At 40.0% G+C, this 18,292-nt stretch overlaps 1 protein-coding gene across 7 annotated transcripts in view; it reads left to right on the plus strand.

The window, feature by feature from the left end:
* Positions 1-18,292, plus strand: part of ELAVL4 (ELAV like RNA binding protein 4) — an 83,667-nt gene that overhangs the window by 2,445 nt on the left and 62,930 nt on the right. Inside the window, exon 1 of one of the 7 annotated variants that reach the window (XM_030033449.2) lies at positions 14,782-15,012. The exons of 1 other annotated variant lie outside the window; for it this stretch is intronic. In XM_030033449.2, coding sequence (XP_029889309.1) covers positions 14,965-15,012 — 48 coding nt within the window. In that variant the 5' untranslated portion in view covers positions 14,782-14,964. Of the gene's footprint in view, positions 1-14,781; positions 15,013-15,295; positions 15,444-17,488; positions 17,563-17,862; positions 18,136-18,292 lie in introns of those variants that run through there. 5 more of the 7 variants (XM_030033447.2, XM_030033448.2, XM_030033455.2 and 2 more) reach the window with 5 other exon arrangements.

The following is an 18,292-nucleotide window of genomic DNA, read 5'->3' on the forward strand; positions in this document are numbered from 1 at the left end:
TGGCCCTGCAGCCTCTAACTTTAAAAATGAGCATGGGAAAAACATTGCTGCAGGCAGTGAACTCTTCCTGGGTAGTTTAAGGGTTACGTTGGGCTAATGTGTAGTGATATACCAGAACAGAATTTTTTTAAAAGCCTGTCAATTTCTATTAAATGTAAGAGTGTATTTTAAAAAGGAGAATTTTGGTTCCACATAGCTTCAGAAATAACATTCTGAAAGATGGTTCCTGTGAAGATTTTTGTTAAGCAGAAGTAGTGAATGTGTATCTCAATAGGGTATTGGGTTTCATGCCAACACTGTGTTGGGGAGAGGCAAAAGTTGTTAATTGTAAATCATTTGCAGTTTGCATTCTGGGGTTGTGGGTGGGAATTCCTTTTTTACCTATTTTTATTTTGCCCAGGTATACCTGGGATTATTACAGCTGGGGGTCAGCAACTTTTTATTAATTTTCTAGAAATAGATGCGTGGCAAATAAGTTCCTAAATAATTCTAGGTAGTGTCAGCTTTTTTCTTTGCTTGTTTCTTATCAGCATTAACTAACTGTTACTGTTCAAATCAGCCTGGTAACAGTTTTGAAGAATGGCAAAAGTAATGAGAATGGATGTATTTTCATGGAAGGGTAGTATATAAGAGGAAAGAAGTAAAACCTTAATATTGCCAGTTAGAGTCCCATTATCTGTAACTGCTTTTTGGCCTTAAGGGAAGTTCATACCTAACAGTAAAATCTGTAAAATCGTATCATATTTTTATACTGGTCTAGCTGCCTGGATAAAAGAAAAGCATGCGGAGTACAGCATTATTGATGTAGCAGTGTATCAGGATCCATTTGTAGTAACTGTGTATTTGTTCAGGATGAATGGGGGGAGTGTATAATAATTATAATTCTGGCCCTGTGAGAATAATACTGTCCTAGGCAGAAAAGAGTGTCTCAAAACTAATGACAAAATATGCCTGTCGTACAAGTTAAATCTCTGTGGTATTTCCGTCACTTTTGCTCAGTTTTTGAAGAATTTGGCTGGAAGAATCCTGCATTCAAACAACAAAGGAGTGCAAACAAGATGCAGGATTAAAGAGCAAGCTGAAAAATCATGACTAAACTCAGTAACAGTGACAAAATAATTGTGGTCACTTCCAATTAGTCTGTTTACTTCACAGTACCAATTCAGATTTTTCTAAGAAAGTGTATAAGCTGGTGTTTTTTTAATTAGCTCTCCTTGATTTTTCTTACATATCTTAATTAAAAGTTTGGTTGTAGTTGTTAATTATGATGTACTTGTTTAGCCTTTTGTTTAGTCTTTGTTCTGTTTATGAATGCTGCCTTCGAACTGCATTGCTCTTACTCAAACATCTTGCATGATAGTTTTCCTTGGGGGTTACGGAAATGATAATCAGCCTTATGCTTGCTCTGTTTCCAGGTGCCAGTAAGAGAGACTCTTTGGAAATGATAGCTCAACAAACAGACATTTCGTGTTCTACCGTGACCTAGTCCAGTTTGTCAAAGATTGAATTTTAAAGCATTAAATTGCTTATCACTAGCCTGAGCTGTTGGTGCGATTTTCATGTTTCCCCTTTGGTTGGACTTCAGAGTTCTGGTGTCAGTGGGGTTTTTTTGGTGTGGAAAGAGGGTTATAGTGGAGGACCTAAATGTGTGTTGTACTTCTTGCACCCTTTTATATTTTATCAGTTTGTTTTTATGCCCGAACTGTTTGCAGCAAGTACAGCATAGAGGCACAGAAAACTCTTAACCTCTCACGAAAAGAAATATGTCAAATATTACAGCATATTACTGGATTCAAAAAGCAATTGACTTGTAAACCAGGCTTGGTGAACCATTTTATTCACAATGTCTTTTCATTACTTATTCAGATAATTGATGCAGTGTTTGAAGTCCCTGAAGTGCACAGAAGCATCTGCAATTTCATTGACATAGTAAACTATTTTTTAAAAAAGTAACATACTTCTGTATCCTCACAATAGAGAAAATATGCAGCCTTTGTTCCATAATGATCTAAAGTTAATGCATGGGAGTTAGGTTTGGGATTTCCATAAACTAAGGGGTTTTCCCCACCTTTCAACAGTTGGGTTTTAGTACTGCAAAACAAGTGTAGTTTCTGTGTGGGTTTTGGATGACTTCAGTAAAAAGTGTTCCGGTGCTTCCCCCCAATTATAAAAAGTAATAATAATAAATGGTATTATTTGTAAAACTGCTGATACTTTTCCAGTTTAAGAATACATTGAACAGATGCCTCCTATTGCCATCCACTTCAGTATGTTTACTGGTGCTTCATGCAGCCTAGGTCATATTCTTGTCTTCATGTTTCTAAGTGCTCCTATAGCCTCGTCCTTCTGAATGCAGTCAGCTGCTCCTTGATTTGGTTTACATGCTCTTAGTGTCTCCCTCGGGTTCTCTCCATTCACCCGTCTTTCACAACAGTCTCTGCAAGCTTTGTTAATCAGCTCATCCATTTGCATTAGAAGGTTTTTTTCCCTGTGCAAGAAAAATTATTTGCACCCCTCGCTGCTTGCTGTCATTGCTTGGTTTGGAGCAAATCTGTCCCTGCTTCCTAGTTTATTATCAAATTTATCACTTGCTGTACTTCTAGATAAAGCTACGCTTTTCTGTGGGTTTTTTTGCATGTGTGTCCATCTATGTTATCTGGCCCCTTGCCTGCCTTTATAAAAAAAAAAGCTTACTTTTTCTTCTTGATTGATTTCTTCCACTTGGCTCCTTTCATTTTCTTCACTGACTAGTAGTTTTGTCACTTCTGGGATTTCATGCACTATTTCCAACACAGTTGACTTTATTTGAACCATTGTCCTCCATACTTCCATGCAATGTATAGGTAGAGTCTTTGCATCTTCTTGTTGTTAAGTTTGTCTGCCCTTGTTTTTTAGGTCTTTTTCAGTTAGGCACACAGGCTTGCTATAAAATCAATATCTAAATGCTTTCGTATGGGTAATACATAAACAGTGGATTTCCTGACCTCCCCAACAAGCATGTTCACTGTATATGCTTTTGTGTTTACTTTCTCTTATGAGTGCATAATTCCAAATTTCTTTTAGCAAGTGTTTTTACACCACAATTCATGAATCTTGACATGTTTGCCAGTTTCTTTAGTTGCAGTAACCTGTGTGAGGCTACCTTTAACTAAGCTGTTGCTCGTTGCTTATGCAGAACCCCAAATTCTCTAAGGTATATAAATATGGTTATTGTTTAATAGAAATGCTTTTATTGGAGGAGCTTTCTAGGTCAAAAGAGAAGGCCTGGCACCCTTGGGGCAAAGAAGACTTGCCCATCTCCTGTGTGCATTGCCCACTAAAATTTCAAAACCTCATCTTTCTGGAGGAATTCTCCTACCAGATACAGGATCTGAAAGCCCACCCTCTGCTGTAAACCTAGCTGTAGGTTACAGAAGATTTACCTCACCTCCTCATGCATGCCAGTTTATGGAAGTAATAATACCCCAGCTAACCTGCTTCAGCTTGCCAAGGGATATGATGAGTTACCCAGTGGCTGGCTGTGTGCAGTTGCCTGTGGGTTTGCAGAAGAGTGGCTGCTATGCTGCTTACCGGGGATGTACATACAGGGTTTGGTTGCTCCAGTTCAGGTTGTGCTGTAGAGCTGTATTAAGCACCCATGGCTTTGCTAGAGAGGTTATTACTGTTTCTAGACCCGAGATTAGCAAGCTTCATTTACAGAAGTTTTGCTATAAAGCTGGTCTGATGCTCAGACTCCTGTTTCCAGGCCTGTCACTTGCCAACACTTTTTAATCGTTGCTCCTCATTCAAGTAGCTGTGGTTTTGAATAGCTTTTGTTCGGTTTTGTTCCTAGTTTTCTAAGAAAAGTCCTTATCCTATCCTGCTTGTCTGTTGGTCATGTATTCCCTGCTTAATAGCTTTCTAACCCACTGGCAAGTCTTGAATGGATGACGGAAAGGTGGAAGTTTCAAAGATGCTAAACTACTACAAGCTTTGCAAAATCAAACATTCAAGAAAAGCCTTAATTTGAGTTCATCCCTTAGAAGGGAGTTGCACAGCAGCAAAACTGAACACGGAAGCCTTAGAGAAGCATTGTTTCCGTGGGACAAGGTTCCTGCTAACAGCCTTCATATGTGTGAGATTATTTCTCTCATGCTATGATGAGAAGAGATAAAGCGCTTTGTATACACTTACTGACATCCTAGGTAGCATCGCATAATCCAGGCAATTTACTTTTTGGTTGAATTGAGATGCCTGTTGTCTGTTGGTGTTTGCAACACTAGCCTTTCTGTTAATGTACTCAGTGCTGAATTTAACTGCTTTAAGGAAAACTTCAGCTTTAAGTATGTCTTGGAAGAGTCATTCAAATCCTGCTCCTTGTGAGTTTCCTCTCGCTCAGTGCTCCATGCTGTGGTTTATACTTGGCTCACTGGAGCTCTTCTCAGGCTCTCACGTAAGCAGAGAGCTTGTGGCAGCACCAGGACTGTTCTCTGCATCTGTACTTTGACATGGCGGCAGCCAGATGAAATTAATAAATACAATAGATGAAAGTGGTCAGGGGATCAAAGATGAGAAGAGATTGGTAGAGAAGGAAAAATGGCATTTACTGATGTTAGTAGCACATTGAGCAGATTGGTTTGGGTGGTTTGTTTTGCTTTTTTTCCATTCTCAGGAGGGAGCATGGTATTTGTTGGCCAGAAAAGCAGATTCTGGAAGAATGGTGTGCCTAGAAATAGAGAGGACTAAACTTGAACTTGCAGAAGGATGTCTTGGACATGACTGCGTGTTTCACTCCGTGCTGGGATGTATCCTTACTGTCTTGTAGTCCCCCTGACCTGCATAAATCTGCTGTGTAGGTTGCTCCTGCGGTAGTCAGCTAAGGGATCTCGGAGTCCTGAGTAGGACCTATGTGTAGGTAGTACGAACCTGCAGAAGTGTCCACCAGGCAGTGTGTAGTAGTGTGTCTTAGTAGATGTGTGATACAGAGGAAGGAGCAAGAAGATCAAAAGCAACAAATACTGTATACTTGCAATGTAGTTCCATGTCATGCTGGGTACTTTCTAGTCCATCAAGTAATTTACACTGGCTGTGAATAATGTCAGGAGGTTTTATTCTTTCACATGATTTGTGAAGCCTCTCTTCTCAGTAAATCAGAGTTCTGTGGTATCTTAACACTAACAGGACAGCCAAATTTCCCACTTCACCAGTGGGACCTTGGGAGGAAGAGAAGTTGCCACTCCACATTTCCCGCAGCTGGCAATGTGACTGGAGGAGTGAGAAACTTGCTTTCCAGCCCAGATATCTTCCTCTGGCAGCAGAGAGGAAAGAAACTGATGCCAGACTTCTCTTCTGTCTTGTCCTCTGCTGTTATGTGGGGGAAGATATTAAGGTCAGCCCCAGGCTTCATGTGCTGTGACAGCGTAGGTTGTTCCCTTTACACAGATGGTCTAGCTAATGAGAGTACATTGCTGAACAGAGTTCTGAATCAGGGTTATTAACACCCAGAACTAACTACCCTTTATGGAACCACATAGTTAAAAGAAATCATCTGTAGTACTAGAATGCTGCATGTAGTACAGACACGCACTTTTTGTGCATGTCAGTGCATCTAACCAGTCCTACCCTACAAATGTTTATGACTGTCAGAAATCCCAACCCTATACTCAAGAGATGTATTATTGGAGATTACAGCTGGAGGCATGCAGTCTATTGTCTGTTTTTCCATTCACTTTCTCAAGGGTAATGTGGTCTCCTTATGAAGTGAAAGGCTGGGTTCTTTCCCCTCTGTGCCCCAGCCCTGAGCTTGAATGGAGCACCTGGACCAGGGCTGGTGGTGGAGGCTGCAGGTGGGACTGGTCAGGGCACTGAAGACCCAGGAGCACACCTGGCAGTGGCGTGGCCCCAGGTCTTCCTCCTTGCTTGCCTCCCGGAATCTCACGCTGCTCTCTGCAGATCATTCTACTGGAAACCTGTTTGAAATGTTGCCAGGTTATGTTGCTTATGTAGTGTTGAACAATGCATTTGGGATCCTCTTGTAGTATGGGACTGTCATCGGCTGACGTGCTTTTTTTTCTCTTTTCTGTTAACCCGTCAGCTCTGATGCTCGGCAGTCATGCTTTAACAGAATGGTTAGCCTGAGCTTGTGGACAGGATAGGGAAGTGCTGATGAGCAGATTGGGTACACCAGAGCATCTGGCCTGTCTGTCTTAATCTGAACCTTACAAGCAGTCTCTTGTGTAGAAATAGTGAAGATTTTTCTGGTTTCCTAAATAGCTGAATGAAGTAAAGCCTTCATTAAGCTTGATTGCAGTGTTTTTAAAATTATTTCTATCAGGGTCTCGTGGAAGCATTTGGCGCAAGATATTACTGTGTACACTTACAGGTTGTTTTTCCCAACATTCATTTTTAGTATCTGGTCTTATTTTGGTTTGTGCAGTTGATGTGACTATCTGCGAGATGTTTTTTTCCTTCATTCATTACTTAAAAGCTTATGAAACATGTGCAATAGTGTCTAGCTTTGACAGATTTTTTTTTTTAATAAATTACTGTTATGATCTCATGATACAGAAGGAAAGGTTGGCCCTGCTTTCCACATGGAACAGCAACTGATGAGATTCAGGGAATTCATTACTTGAGGAAATTTTGCATCTGTTGGCAACATGTGCAGAGCTGCAGTCTTTATCATGGAAGTTTTCATTGTCTGTGGTGGTGTGGGCACAGGCCATATGTATGGAGGCTCTTGATGATGAAGGCTGGAGTCTTGAACTTACTAAGTCCTGACTGATGCCAGTGGAAAGAGCAAAAGAAAATGTTTGGTGTGTGTAAAGTAATCTGGGTTGCTGAGGAGTGTTATGTGCTAGTAGGAGTTTCCTAAGCATCGAAGTCTTCGTGCTCTAGCATATGGCAGCTGAGAAGTGACAAAGGCAGGAATAGATAAAGCTGTGTCATCATCCACCAGCCTGGGATAGTTTCTGAACCAGCTGAAGAGGGTGGCTTCCTGAACAGATGATAGCACCTAAATAATTGGCCTCATTCTCAGTGTTGACCATCTTCCAGTTACTAGTGAGGTCAGTGGGAGTAATTGGTTAATAGTTTCATTGTCTCTTAAATTTAAATAGTGCCATTAACCTTAAAAGGTCATGAGCTGAAATTTCTATTACCAAACCACATCATATTGTGGTGTGCACCTATACTATCTAATATTTTGATGGAAAGCAGAATATTATCCAGGCAATAGAAACTGAAGGAAATAATCTGGGGAAGGAGACAGTACAGACATGCTGTAGGGATTTTGCCAATTTTTGCCAGCAGTTGAAGTTTTCTTTGTAAAATGTTCCACAATCTGTGGTTTTCCTTTACCCACAGAAGTAGGACCTCTACCACAGCAGAATAAAATTTAATCTCTTATTTGACACCATTTTAAAAAGTAAATATGTTCTCTGCTCACTAGGGGTATGTTGGTTATCCTTGCTCTCTTGAAACACTTCTTGAAGTGAATTTTTTTTACTTGATATATGCTCCTGTAGGCATTGGGGCTATGGAAAATGTTAAAAATAAAGGCCTGTTTCGTTTATTAGGTGAGTTTAAAGTTCCTTCATTGTTCCATGTCAGAAGAACAATTAAGTTTTATCTGAGCAGAGCAGGGTGTCCCTAGATGCAGGTTACAACGCATCCAGTGATACTATTAAAAGAAAGATCGTTTGTTGTTGCATTGGGGAATCCTTATAAAACATCAGGAAAACTGCCTGGAAGAATATAAATGTGTTCAAGCAATGGAGTGAAATACTCTTAAACTGCAGGGTGATGGCCTGTAGCTGGATGGGTTTTCAGAGTAGCTGTTTTGATGTGATTGTTGCTTTTCCCAACACTCATAAACTGGATGTACTGGAACCCTTTTTTTTCTTGAGGCTTCTGCTGTTTGGAGTTACGGTCCAGAATCAAAGCTGCTGTTATTAAAAGGAGCATCTAGCCTAGAGTTCATGAAATAAACCTTGGCGGGTTTTTTCTTTTGATAAGATGCATACATGGCTTACGTGCTTCCAGAGATGTTAGGCTTTTCCCATGTACGGACCAACGTAGTCTTGCAAGATTTGCTTTTTGTAGCAGTTACGGGTGCATTTGGTGTTGACATTGTGTCTTGGTCTGTGACCTGTTTCCCTGGATTGAAGCTTGCCTTCCTTGAATTGGTACTTGTACTTAAGAACGGCTATATTGAGTTACACCAAAGATTGCACTGTGGTGGTAAGAGCCCCCAACGTGGCTGAAGTTCAGGTAAACTTGCATCTAGGTGAGCATCAACTGGAGACCATCTGCCTTGGTCACCTGGTCAACCCATGGTGGGCTTGGTCTGACCAAAGATGGACTTTCTACCTGAGCTAGGCTCCCTTGGTGGTCACTGGAGATCTGCTTAACGCATAGCCAGCAAAGTCAAGGGTGTGATTTATCTTGCTCTGAAAGAGATTTCTAGAGCAGGACAGATGAATTGTGCCTTGGAAGTGACCATTTCCCATAACTGCCTCTACAAGGGGGTTTGGAGAGACTAGCTCCCCTGCAGATATGTAACATTAGGTGGAGTCATCCATGCCACCCCAGGACTGGTAGAGCTCATCCTGTCACATTGTCCACAGACTGGAAAAAACCAAAAGCAGCCTGGCTACTGCTTCACCTCTCTTGCCTACCTGCCTATTGAGTTAAAAGTCAGTCTGAAGTAGTGAAGAAAACATATTGCCTGTAGCTGTGGAAGAGGCAGTTTAGAGCAGAAGTAAACTTGCTCTTGGGTGCTAACCTGCCAGCTTGTCCCCCTCAGCTGTACAGATCCCTTGAAACCCAAGCACCAAATATGTATTGCTTAGTAATAATAACCAAAGTTATTTATTAGGAAGTTTAGCCTTCAAACAATTTTTCTAGCTGCTAACGTATTTTGAATGGGTTTCTTTTTTTAAAAAGTGCTAAAAATACCCATTGTTCTTCACCTGCCCTACTTTAAAGGAAGCTAAAAATCGTCTGGTAGGATATGTCTGACATTTTGCAAAGAGGAGTTTAAAGAAAACCATGAATGCACATGGATATCTGTGAGAATTGGAGAATTGGGTAGAAAAACCTTAGGGTGTCCTGACCAGTGTCATTCAGATCCCAAAACACTAGCTCCATGAACTGTAGAGAGCAAGAAGAGGAGCCACAGATGGTTTTTTTTTTTTTTTTTTTTGCTACCTTTCTTTAGTCCCTTCCTGCTTGTGTGTCAGTACAGAAGGTTCAGAGTTAGCGTTGGTCCTTTCTTAAATACTGTCTGCTCTGTTTTTTCTACCTTTTACCCTCTCTGTATTTTACCTTCTTTGTTCTTCTTACTGTTATAAAATTGTCATTTCTGTAATCTAAATTACACACTAAAGAGTTGTATGAGCCATGTTCATGAGGGAGCTGTTTATCCTGGAGTTTTGGAGTACCTTATTAGGGCAGCTTATTTAACCCTTATTTCTCAGGGAGTGGAATAAAATAGATGTACACAGGAAGCTTCTCACAAGTCCTGAGACTTGTAAATACAAATGTAAGCCTTGGAGCATGAGGCAAGCTTTATTTAGTTGAGCTATTTTAAACTTTCTTTTCTCCTTTTAAGCACCCTGGGTCTGGGGATAGGTTGCATGATGGGGCTGACCCAGATGTAATTGTGAGATTTTCTTTATATATGAAATTGTAATACTTATTTATGTTCTGCCTACTGTTACTAAAATACTCCATGTAAGTGCCAGCTGTTCTAACGAGAAGTAATTGGGACAATTAATAGCTCTTGACACTTTTTATTGTCTTTATTCTCTTTTGTATCTTCCCTGGTTCTGCATCCTTCCTGTAATTGCAAGTTGCAGGAGACATAACCCTTCTGCATGCTGCTTGTCGGTCTCCTTTGATTCCTGCTGTACCTCTTTTCTGATCCAGCCACCTCACACTCTTCCCCAGATCTTTTTCTGATGGCTGTCTCAAAGCTTGGAAACATCAGCACATTAATCCCTCTTTCAGGTTTTTATCTTTGTTCTCGTTATTGATATTATTTGGCCTGAGTGCAAGGCGTATAGCACACTGTATTACAGATTGGTTTAAAGCAAATCCATCAACTCTTCTAAAATTAGGCAATGCTGGTTGAAAGACCCTGTTCACATTTTTTTTATGAGGGTTTTTTGTGCTCATACATAGGCACATTAAAAATGGCTGAACTCATGTAAATCTCCCTGGTAAGTCTAGACTTCTTCAGTGTCTAGGTCCTTTCATTATTTACAAGTAAATACATTTTAAAAATGCAGTCATAAATCTTTGAAAACGTCTTCATTTGTGCTCAGTTGAAACTTTGCTAACTGTATTATACAAAATTGACAGCAATGTAGAAATGTTTTAACTCTCTGTAGGTAGGGTTGAATCCTGCTTGTAGTGATAGGAAAGCAAGCTGTAGAATTTAGGATGTCTGATGTTGAATACAAGTTTTAATCTCTAAATTTAAAAGGAAGAAAACAAAATCAGGGGACTGAAAGCACTGAAATGTATATTCCTGAGCCAAAAGTAAAAGAACTGGAAAGAGGGAAAAGAATTGCTGGTATCCCTTATTGCTGTATTAACATGTTTACCGAGCATATATGCTGCCTTTTGCTTTTCAGTCTTGCAGCACTGACTGTGGGTTCTTTAAAATGTATTGAAAATTGGCCAGGCAAGATGTAGCGTGTGACCCAGTGGATGCTGTATTTTGCAAAGTGTTAGTGAGGAGTGTGGAGCCAAGGTGCCAAGGACATCGCTGGCCTTCGAATGTGCTGGGAAGGTGCTGAATCATCTTCTCCAAACCCTTCTTGCATTGTAGCAGAGATGCTGGCCCACCTCCCCGGTTGGCCTGTACCCTGACATTGACAGGAAACCATGCCTAAGTCTTTGTGGATGCCCAGCTTTCAGTTTTGAAGATGAGGATGTGGTTCCTATCACTAAGACTTATCTCGCCATCAGACCTATTTACATCTGTTCGTTACCTCTGTGCTCTGGTGTGCCCTGGAGAGTTTTGTTCCAGTCTCCCAGCGTTCAAACATAAGTATCCACAGTGGGATTTGCAAATACACGTCTTCAGAAAATTGGTGTGTGATACTTAGAGCAGCTATGCAGCATCCAAATTACACATCTCATAAGGCATGAAAAAGAAAGTGGGCAAGCAACATTAAATAGCATATTTGTGCAAAAGCAGCTGAAGTGTGATTTCTGTGGGAACTGTGACTACTTGCCTGAGCTTCATGTATCTAAATTCCTCATTTAGGGTTGTAAGTATATAGGAGGGGTTTTTGTCTGGTTTTGCATCTAGTGTCTCTTCATTCCAGACCTCTTTAAGGAGCTGGATCTCTAACTATTGTTTGATTTTTTTTTTTTTTTTTTTTTTACCCCCCCCCCCTCTTCGGAGCACAGATCAAAAAGATGGTAATTTTTCCAGGTAGATCCGTGGCATATTTAATCTTCCCAGTATCAGGAGGAATCTCAGTGCACCAGATAGTACATTGCATCAGCAACAGAGCTTGTACAGCTTGTCGGTGTAGTCCACAGCAGGGGCAGAAGAGGAGGCAGGGACAGGTTCCTGTGTTCCTGAGAGGATCATCAAATAAAAGAAACTAATAAAAGCTCCAAACCACATCAGTCATCTTTTTCACCTACTATTTCCTCGAATTTTATGGTATTTCAGCCTTTTCTTTTTTGTGGGTAGTGTTTGATTATTGACTGTTACGTATTTTGTAGTGAAACCTTAAGAATTTGACTCTTCCTCAGATACATGAATTCACTAACCTTAATTGCCTGAAGAACATTTTCAGTGTCATGCAATGCTGCTTGATTTCCACGGGGCAGTTTGTAGGGTGTTTTGTTTTGCTGGTTGTTTTTTAAACTATTCAGTAGCTAAACAAACTATGTTGTTGTTTATGTACGCATTTGATTGTGAGCTGTTCAAATAACAGTGGAAAAAACCTTACTGTATAGGTAAATAACCTGTTTAGCCATGTTTTTTCCCTCTACCCCCCTGGTCCATCCCATCTCCTGCACACATGTACAGAGAAGGGCAGTCTGCTTAATTGGACTGATGGGTTTTTTTTGTTGTTTCTGTTCTCTTTCCTGAAGTCTGACTTTGGGTTAGGTGCCATGAACAATTTGGCCCTAGCTTTTCCACCTGGGTTTGTGACTTTCGGCATCACTGAATTGCATGTTTAGCTTTTCACATTTTCTTGTCATTTCATGGATGGTTTTAAAATAGTTCATTTCTTCTCTGTGTACATTCATAAGGGATTTGCACTGCTTCATGTTCCCTTTTTCTTCTGTTGCTCTTTTTTAGTTAGTCATGCAGTGAATTTGCCAGTGATATAGGTGGTGGAGGATATTTTAAATTACTATGAGATCTGCTGATGAAAAGGCTATGTGTGAGCTCAGTGTTGTTAAAGATAGTGTTGATGTGATATCTTGAACTGGAGACTGTTTCCGCAGAGGTTGCTGAATTACTGCATAGGGCAAACCCTAGTGCTTGCATTGTGTAATGTCCTTTCCCAGCCCATTGTCTTCTCTTAAATCATTTTGTAGTTCAAATCCATCTCTTACTCTCACATGCATCTCCATTGTTCCTCATCCATCTGCACCCTCCCATCTGTCAAACAACAAAATAATCTTTGATCAGAATTAAATATTAACTTTGATAGGAATGTCTTGGAAAAGAATAACTCAGTTCTAGGTGTAAATGTTTAGTCCTCTGGAAGAGTGGAAAATGAGGTGATAGAAAATGCCTGGTTGTAGTTTGCAGGCAGCAGCATTTAAATGGTTTGCTATAATCATATTAGGATAGAATTAAATAGAGTTCTTTATTTTGTACTGCATGAAATAGGGCTGTTACTGATCACTTTCTCATCCCTCTTGTTTTGATGATTATGGTGAAAACTCGAGCAGGAAAAATCACAGGAGTTCTGCAGCAGTGCACAGAGAAACTAGTGTGAGAGGATCTGAGTTGGAGTTTTGTGTCCTTGCACATGAGAGCTCTGGTGCTTCCCTAATAGACTGAAAATGAGACCACTGCTGCTTTATAAGAGGTCTGTTCCAGCCACATTGCTCTACAGCTTGGCAGATGGTGGCATGTGAATGGTTTCATATTGATTGGATGGATTTGCCTCAGGGTAAGAGGAGTGTGGGTCCTTAAAGATGCACTTCTAGTTTTATTTTTTTTTTTTTTTATTGGGGGGGGGGGGGGGGGAAGTATATTTATAAAACACTCCTCTTTAAATCAGAGGAGTGTATGGTAATCAAAGCACTGAAGTTACCTGGAAATAAAAAGTCCTTAAATAGATTATCACAAAGACCAAAAAGCCAAGAATGCTTATTTACTAAATGATTACGTTTCTACATTAGAAGAAAGTGACACTTTTAATTAGTGTTCAAGGCATATGGTGAATGAGAAAATAAGCTTATTTCATGCAAACAGAAATCGATGCAAATAACCTTTCTCCTCATATAAAAAGGGATGACTTGAAACTCAATACATATTCAAGAAGGTTAAGTCATTACTGCATCACTTTAATATTAGTTAAAGGCCAACAAAGAAAATCACTACTCTGCATATACTTACTCAGCAAGGATTGCTATAAACGAAAGAATTAGGTGATGGTACTTTGTAGGTGATAAACCTGAAGAAGCCTTTGTCCATATAATGCATTTATTCTTTAACTTCAGTAAATAACCTTTTGGGTTCTGTCTTAGCACAGGTGGTTGCCAGAGATGCCTTAATTCTCCAACGATTCATCCCAGCTGGTAAAGACATTTTGTGATGCTTTTTGTTTATTGTTCTTTCTCACATCTCTGTTTTGTGCCTCGGTCTTGTAAATGTTGTTTGTAAATCCTTCGGTATGAAATTACTTTTCAAATGTTTGTACAGCACCTGACACAAGGATCCCAATCTCATTCAAGCATCTGGGTGTTGCTGTAGAGTGTTGAGAGAATTCGTTTGTTGGGGTTTTTTTTATAGTAATGGACGTACTCCTTGAGGTATTTGACCTTAAATAAAGCACAAAAACCCCCGAAATTTAAATAGCTTGCAGACGTGTAGGAATGGGACACTTTAACTTGGGAGACTTGGGTGATGTTGAAAACTGGATCCTTTCTGTGTATTTCAGCCGTGTGCTCTGATGCGTGCAACAGTGGTTTCATAAATGAATTTAAGCCAAAATACGTCATAGCAGTATCTTATCAAGGTGTTTTCAAATTTGCTTGAAGGTATAGGTCCAACAGATTCTACCCACATGTGAATTATTTACATGCTGAATTTTGTGTTTCCATGAAAGAACGCTGTTGTGCTGAACTTAATGCTAATTTTGTTTCTTCTGCAGTACAGACCATTTCTATGGGTGTGCTTTCCCTTTTAATTACACTTTGTTCTCAGAACTGATTGGATTTTATCATTTAGTTCATTTTTGCTGAATGAAGTGCTCCTGCATAAATTTTAAGGTCCCTTTAAAAAAAAAAAATCAATGGTAAAATTTAAGTGATTTTAGGGGTTTTGTGCTTGGGTGTGCTTCTGGGGAGGAAAGGGCGTAAAACAGTGCAAAATATTTTTTTTTTCTTCCTCCTGCTTGATAAGTGTAGGGGGGATTTATGCTGTATATCACAACCAGCAGCTATTCCAAGAAAAATCTTTAAGATGGTTACTTGATTCTGTGTACACTGCCCACCTGGTGGTTATGGAGTGAACTGTTACTTTAAAGAATAGTTTAAACAACAGCCATGTTTGGGGCAGGCTAATCTTGCAAAGAGAGCAGTACATATAACAGGAGTCTACAGTGTGATAAGGGGAAAATTCAGCTCACTGACTAGATGTTTTAATGTGCGAACTCTAGGGAAATAACATATTGACTATTCTGTTGTGCGCAAGAAAATTGAAGAACCCTTTGCAGACAGAGGGCTTGCAAAGGATTCTTTCTGTTTCTCTTAACCAAAATCTGTGGCAAGATGTTTGAAATCAGCAGGACGCTTAATGCTGCTTTGTTAAATAATGAGGTAATATTTTTGTCACTTTTTCTGGGCAGCATCTGTTTTTTCTCCTTTTTCATATGTTTGTGAAGGATTCAGTTTAATCTTATGAAAGTAAGATTTTTTTAAAAAAATCGTTCTTCAATTTATTATTTTTTCCTTTTGATGCTTTTGGAGAATTGGGTTGTCTTTTATTTGCGGTTTCAATCGGCTGCTGTTGCCTAGGACATTATGCCACGTAAGGCTTCTAAACTGCACAGAGTAGGTAGTTATTAACGCTGAATTGGCTTCTGGTATAGTCCATCTGGGCTCTGTATGAGAGAGCTTGCTAGCGGCTACTGATGCTAAGATACCCGCAACCTTTGGGATGTATGCGTGGTGGAGAGGGGCTCAGTGATATGAGATCACTTCTTTTAAGGGAAACTGTCATTAATGAGTCAAGAAACTGCTCATTTATGGTAAGGAGAGGGAGGGGGGGCTGGGAAACAACCCTGTGATTTCATTTTGATATTGGATTAGCTGTTTAAGACAAGTTTCTTTTTGTGGGGGAAGATTGCATTAAAAATATGCTTTGCTCAGGGGCTTGCTGGCTGATGCTGGAGAGACTGTATTGAGAATCTGATGCTTTACAAATGTCACAACTGTGATGCGGTGGTCAGTCCCTTACCCTGAAAGATAAATGGTACTATTGGAAACATGAGAATAAGGTTGACTTTTCCAACAATAGGATTCTGCCTTTGTCTTTACAGAGAGGCCTCTGAGGACGTTTGAGCATTTGTTTTAGTGTTCCTCGGAAAGACTGCGTGTGTGGGGTGCTTTTTGAGAAAGTGGTCAGTGTGCAGAGTACCTGGATTTATAGACGGATAAGATAGCTAATTTTTCAGAGGAGCAGCGTGCAATTATTGTTTCAGAAAAAATGGCTGAATCTTTTGATATGCATAACGAATTTGTAGTAACCAAGTAGGCTGAAGTTGAAAAGACTTAAAAATAATTTCTGGATGCCTTCTTCGGTGTTATTAACCCCTGAAGAGACCTTAAGTAAAAATTTGCATTACAAATCTAACTTTAATATTCGATGTATATTTGCACAAGAATGTATGGTAATATACTAGCTCTGTAGCATTTTGATGCCTGTGTGTTCAGTCTAATAGGTCACTTAAATATTTGAGTTAGGAAATCTATCTTACAAGCTAGTTTAATCTTTACTAGTTTTTACCAAGCTACAAATGTGCTCAAAGAGATGCATGGTGAGAGAAACCCTCTGCAGCCTTCTACATTGTTCATATTTTAATTGAATTCGGTGCTCATTCCACAAATACATTGTATGATGTCTTTTAAAGGTGATTTTTTTTTTTCCTCTCTCCTTGCGTGGTCTGTTTGTAGCTAGATTTTATAAGCTTACTATATTTCATATGTTTTGTTGGTGTGTTTTAGTCTGTGTGTGTGAGTCTGTCTAAGGCTTAAAGAAATTTAAAACGTACGGAATGTCAGTTCAGAGCTTAGCAGTTCAGAGGACATATTTATACTTTAAAAAAAAAATAAAACTTCTAGGACAATGATTATCTAATTAGGTATTTTTAAAAATGGTTTTGTTGGTTTGTAGCCAGGTTTTCTTTCTCCAGGAAAGAGCTAGGTGAGCTTATAACGTGGCCCATCCTAGCCTTCTCCGTTTTTAGCTCTTATGTTTAAAAATGCTTGCAATGATACTGAATTTTTAAAACATACTTGGCCGTTGAAATGAATGTGTGAATGGTAAAATTAAATGATTCCTATGTATGTTAATAGAGTAGTCCTCGGTTGCTTTACTTGAGGTGAATGTAAATTCAAGGTTAGTGGCGATTACAGGATGCCATGCCTTGTTACTTTGGCCAAAACATGCTTTAGGAAAACAAGTCCAAGTAAGAGAAAGAAACAAATGCTTTGTAACTTGTGAGAATTTTTAGTAAACTCGCTGTGGTCAGGAGAGGGTAAAATGTTGCTGTTTGGAAGTGAAGTTTTGTTAGTTTGTCAGTGGCAGCAAGCGGAGGATTAATGAATGTGCATTGTTAAGTTAAGCATGTTCCTCTCTAAGGCTGGGGGGGGGAATGTCTTTTAAATGCCCAAAGTTCGCCATCGTTTTATTTCCTGCGGAGCTGAGGAATAATGAAGCGAGGTGGTGAAATAATTCTGAAATACTACTGTCGTTCAGGGGGAGTGCTCTGATAAATCGGTGTCTGCTGTGCCTTAAACAGCGTCAAGTGGCAGCAATATCAAATCCCCTTCTAAAAATATGTATTTTAAAAAACCTGACAGGGCTGAAGGAAGGAGAGATGGGTTGATTATTAAAATCAATAGTACCTGAAAATAAATGCAGCTTTAAATGCACGCCAAAGTGCTTTTGTTGTGCCTTTAAGCCTAGAGGCAGATCATTAAATATGCATTTCTCCGGAAAGCAACTGTCGAAAAAGATAAGGTGGTTAAAATACGCCGGACCTGGGAGCCGGGCGTGCAGGAGGTAAGAAGATGTAGGCACTGAAGCATGGCCGAGGTATGACATCGCTGTGGCCGAGGGCTCCTGTGCCGGTGGGGTGGGAAGAGGTAAAAAAAAAAAAAAAAAAAAAAAAAAAAAAAAAAAAAAAGATAAAAAATACAGGGATGCGTGTTGTTTCTTCAACCGGGCCTTAATTACTAGACACAAGCAGCAGTTCAGAAATCTGGTCTCTGTTGTTGTAGAGGTCACCAAATCATTAACATTGTCAATCTGGCAGCGGCTAATTTCAATAGCACCTGATGTCGCAACGCCTCCCCGCGCGGCGGCGGCCAATCAGCGCCCGCCCGCCGCTGACAGATGGTCCCATAAATGGATGTAAAGGGGAGCCGCCGGCAGGCAGTTCCAGCAGGGCTCCGCGCCGCTCCGCCCGCCGCCGGGGGCTGCCGCACGGGGACCGCGGTACCTGAGCCTTAAAAACAGAGGCAGAGAGAGAGAGGGAAGGCAGATCCTCCTTACTATCGCTATTCTTAATCTTTTATTCTCGCTGCACAAACCTCTAGCACTGTGCTTTGTGGATCTCTTGAAAAATAATAATAAAAATAATTCCCTGAAACCGTAGCAAATCTGTAGAAGAGTTGAAGCCTTTCAAGACCCAATATTTGCCATTAAGAATGGTTATGGTAGGTATTAGTAGATTTACAATCTGATCGTAGCGGGTTTATATAGAGGTAGATCTAGAAGCTAACATACAGATTTTCCCCGAATCTGCATCGTTCTCAGTCTGTGTTTTCACATGAATTTAGTTTTCTGCTACTGATTTGTTTGTACATGATCTCT

The sequence above is a fragment of the Aquila chrysaetos genome, chromosome 12, assembly GCF_900496995.4.
Source record: "Aquila chrysaetos chrysaetos chromosome 12, bAquChr1.4, whole genome shotgun sequence".
Classification (NCBI taxonomy): Eukaryota; Metazoa; Chordata; class Aves; order Accipitriformes; family Accipitridae; genus Aquila; species Aquila chrysaetos.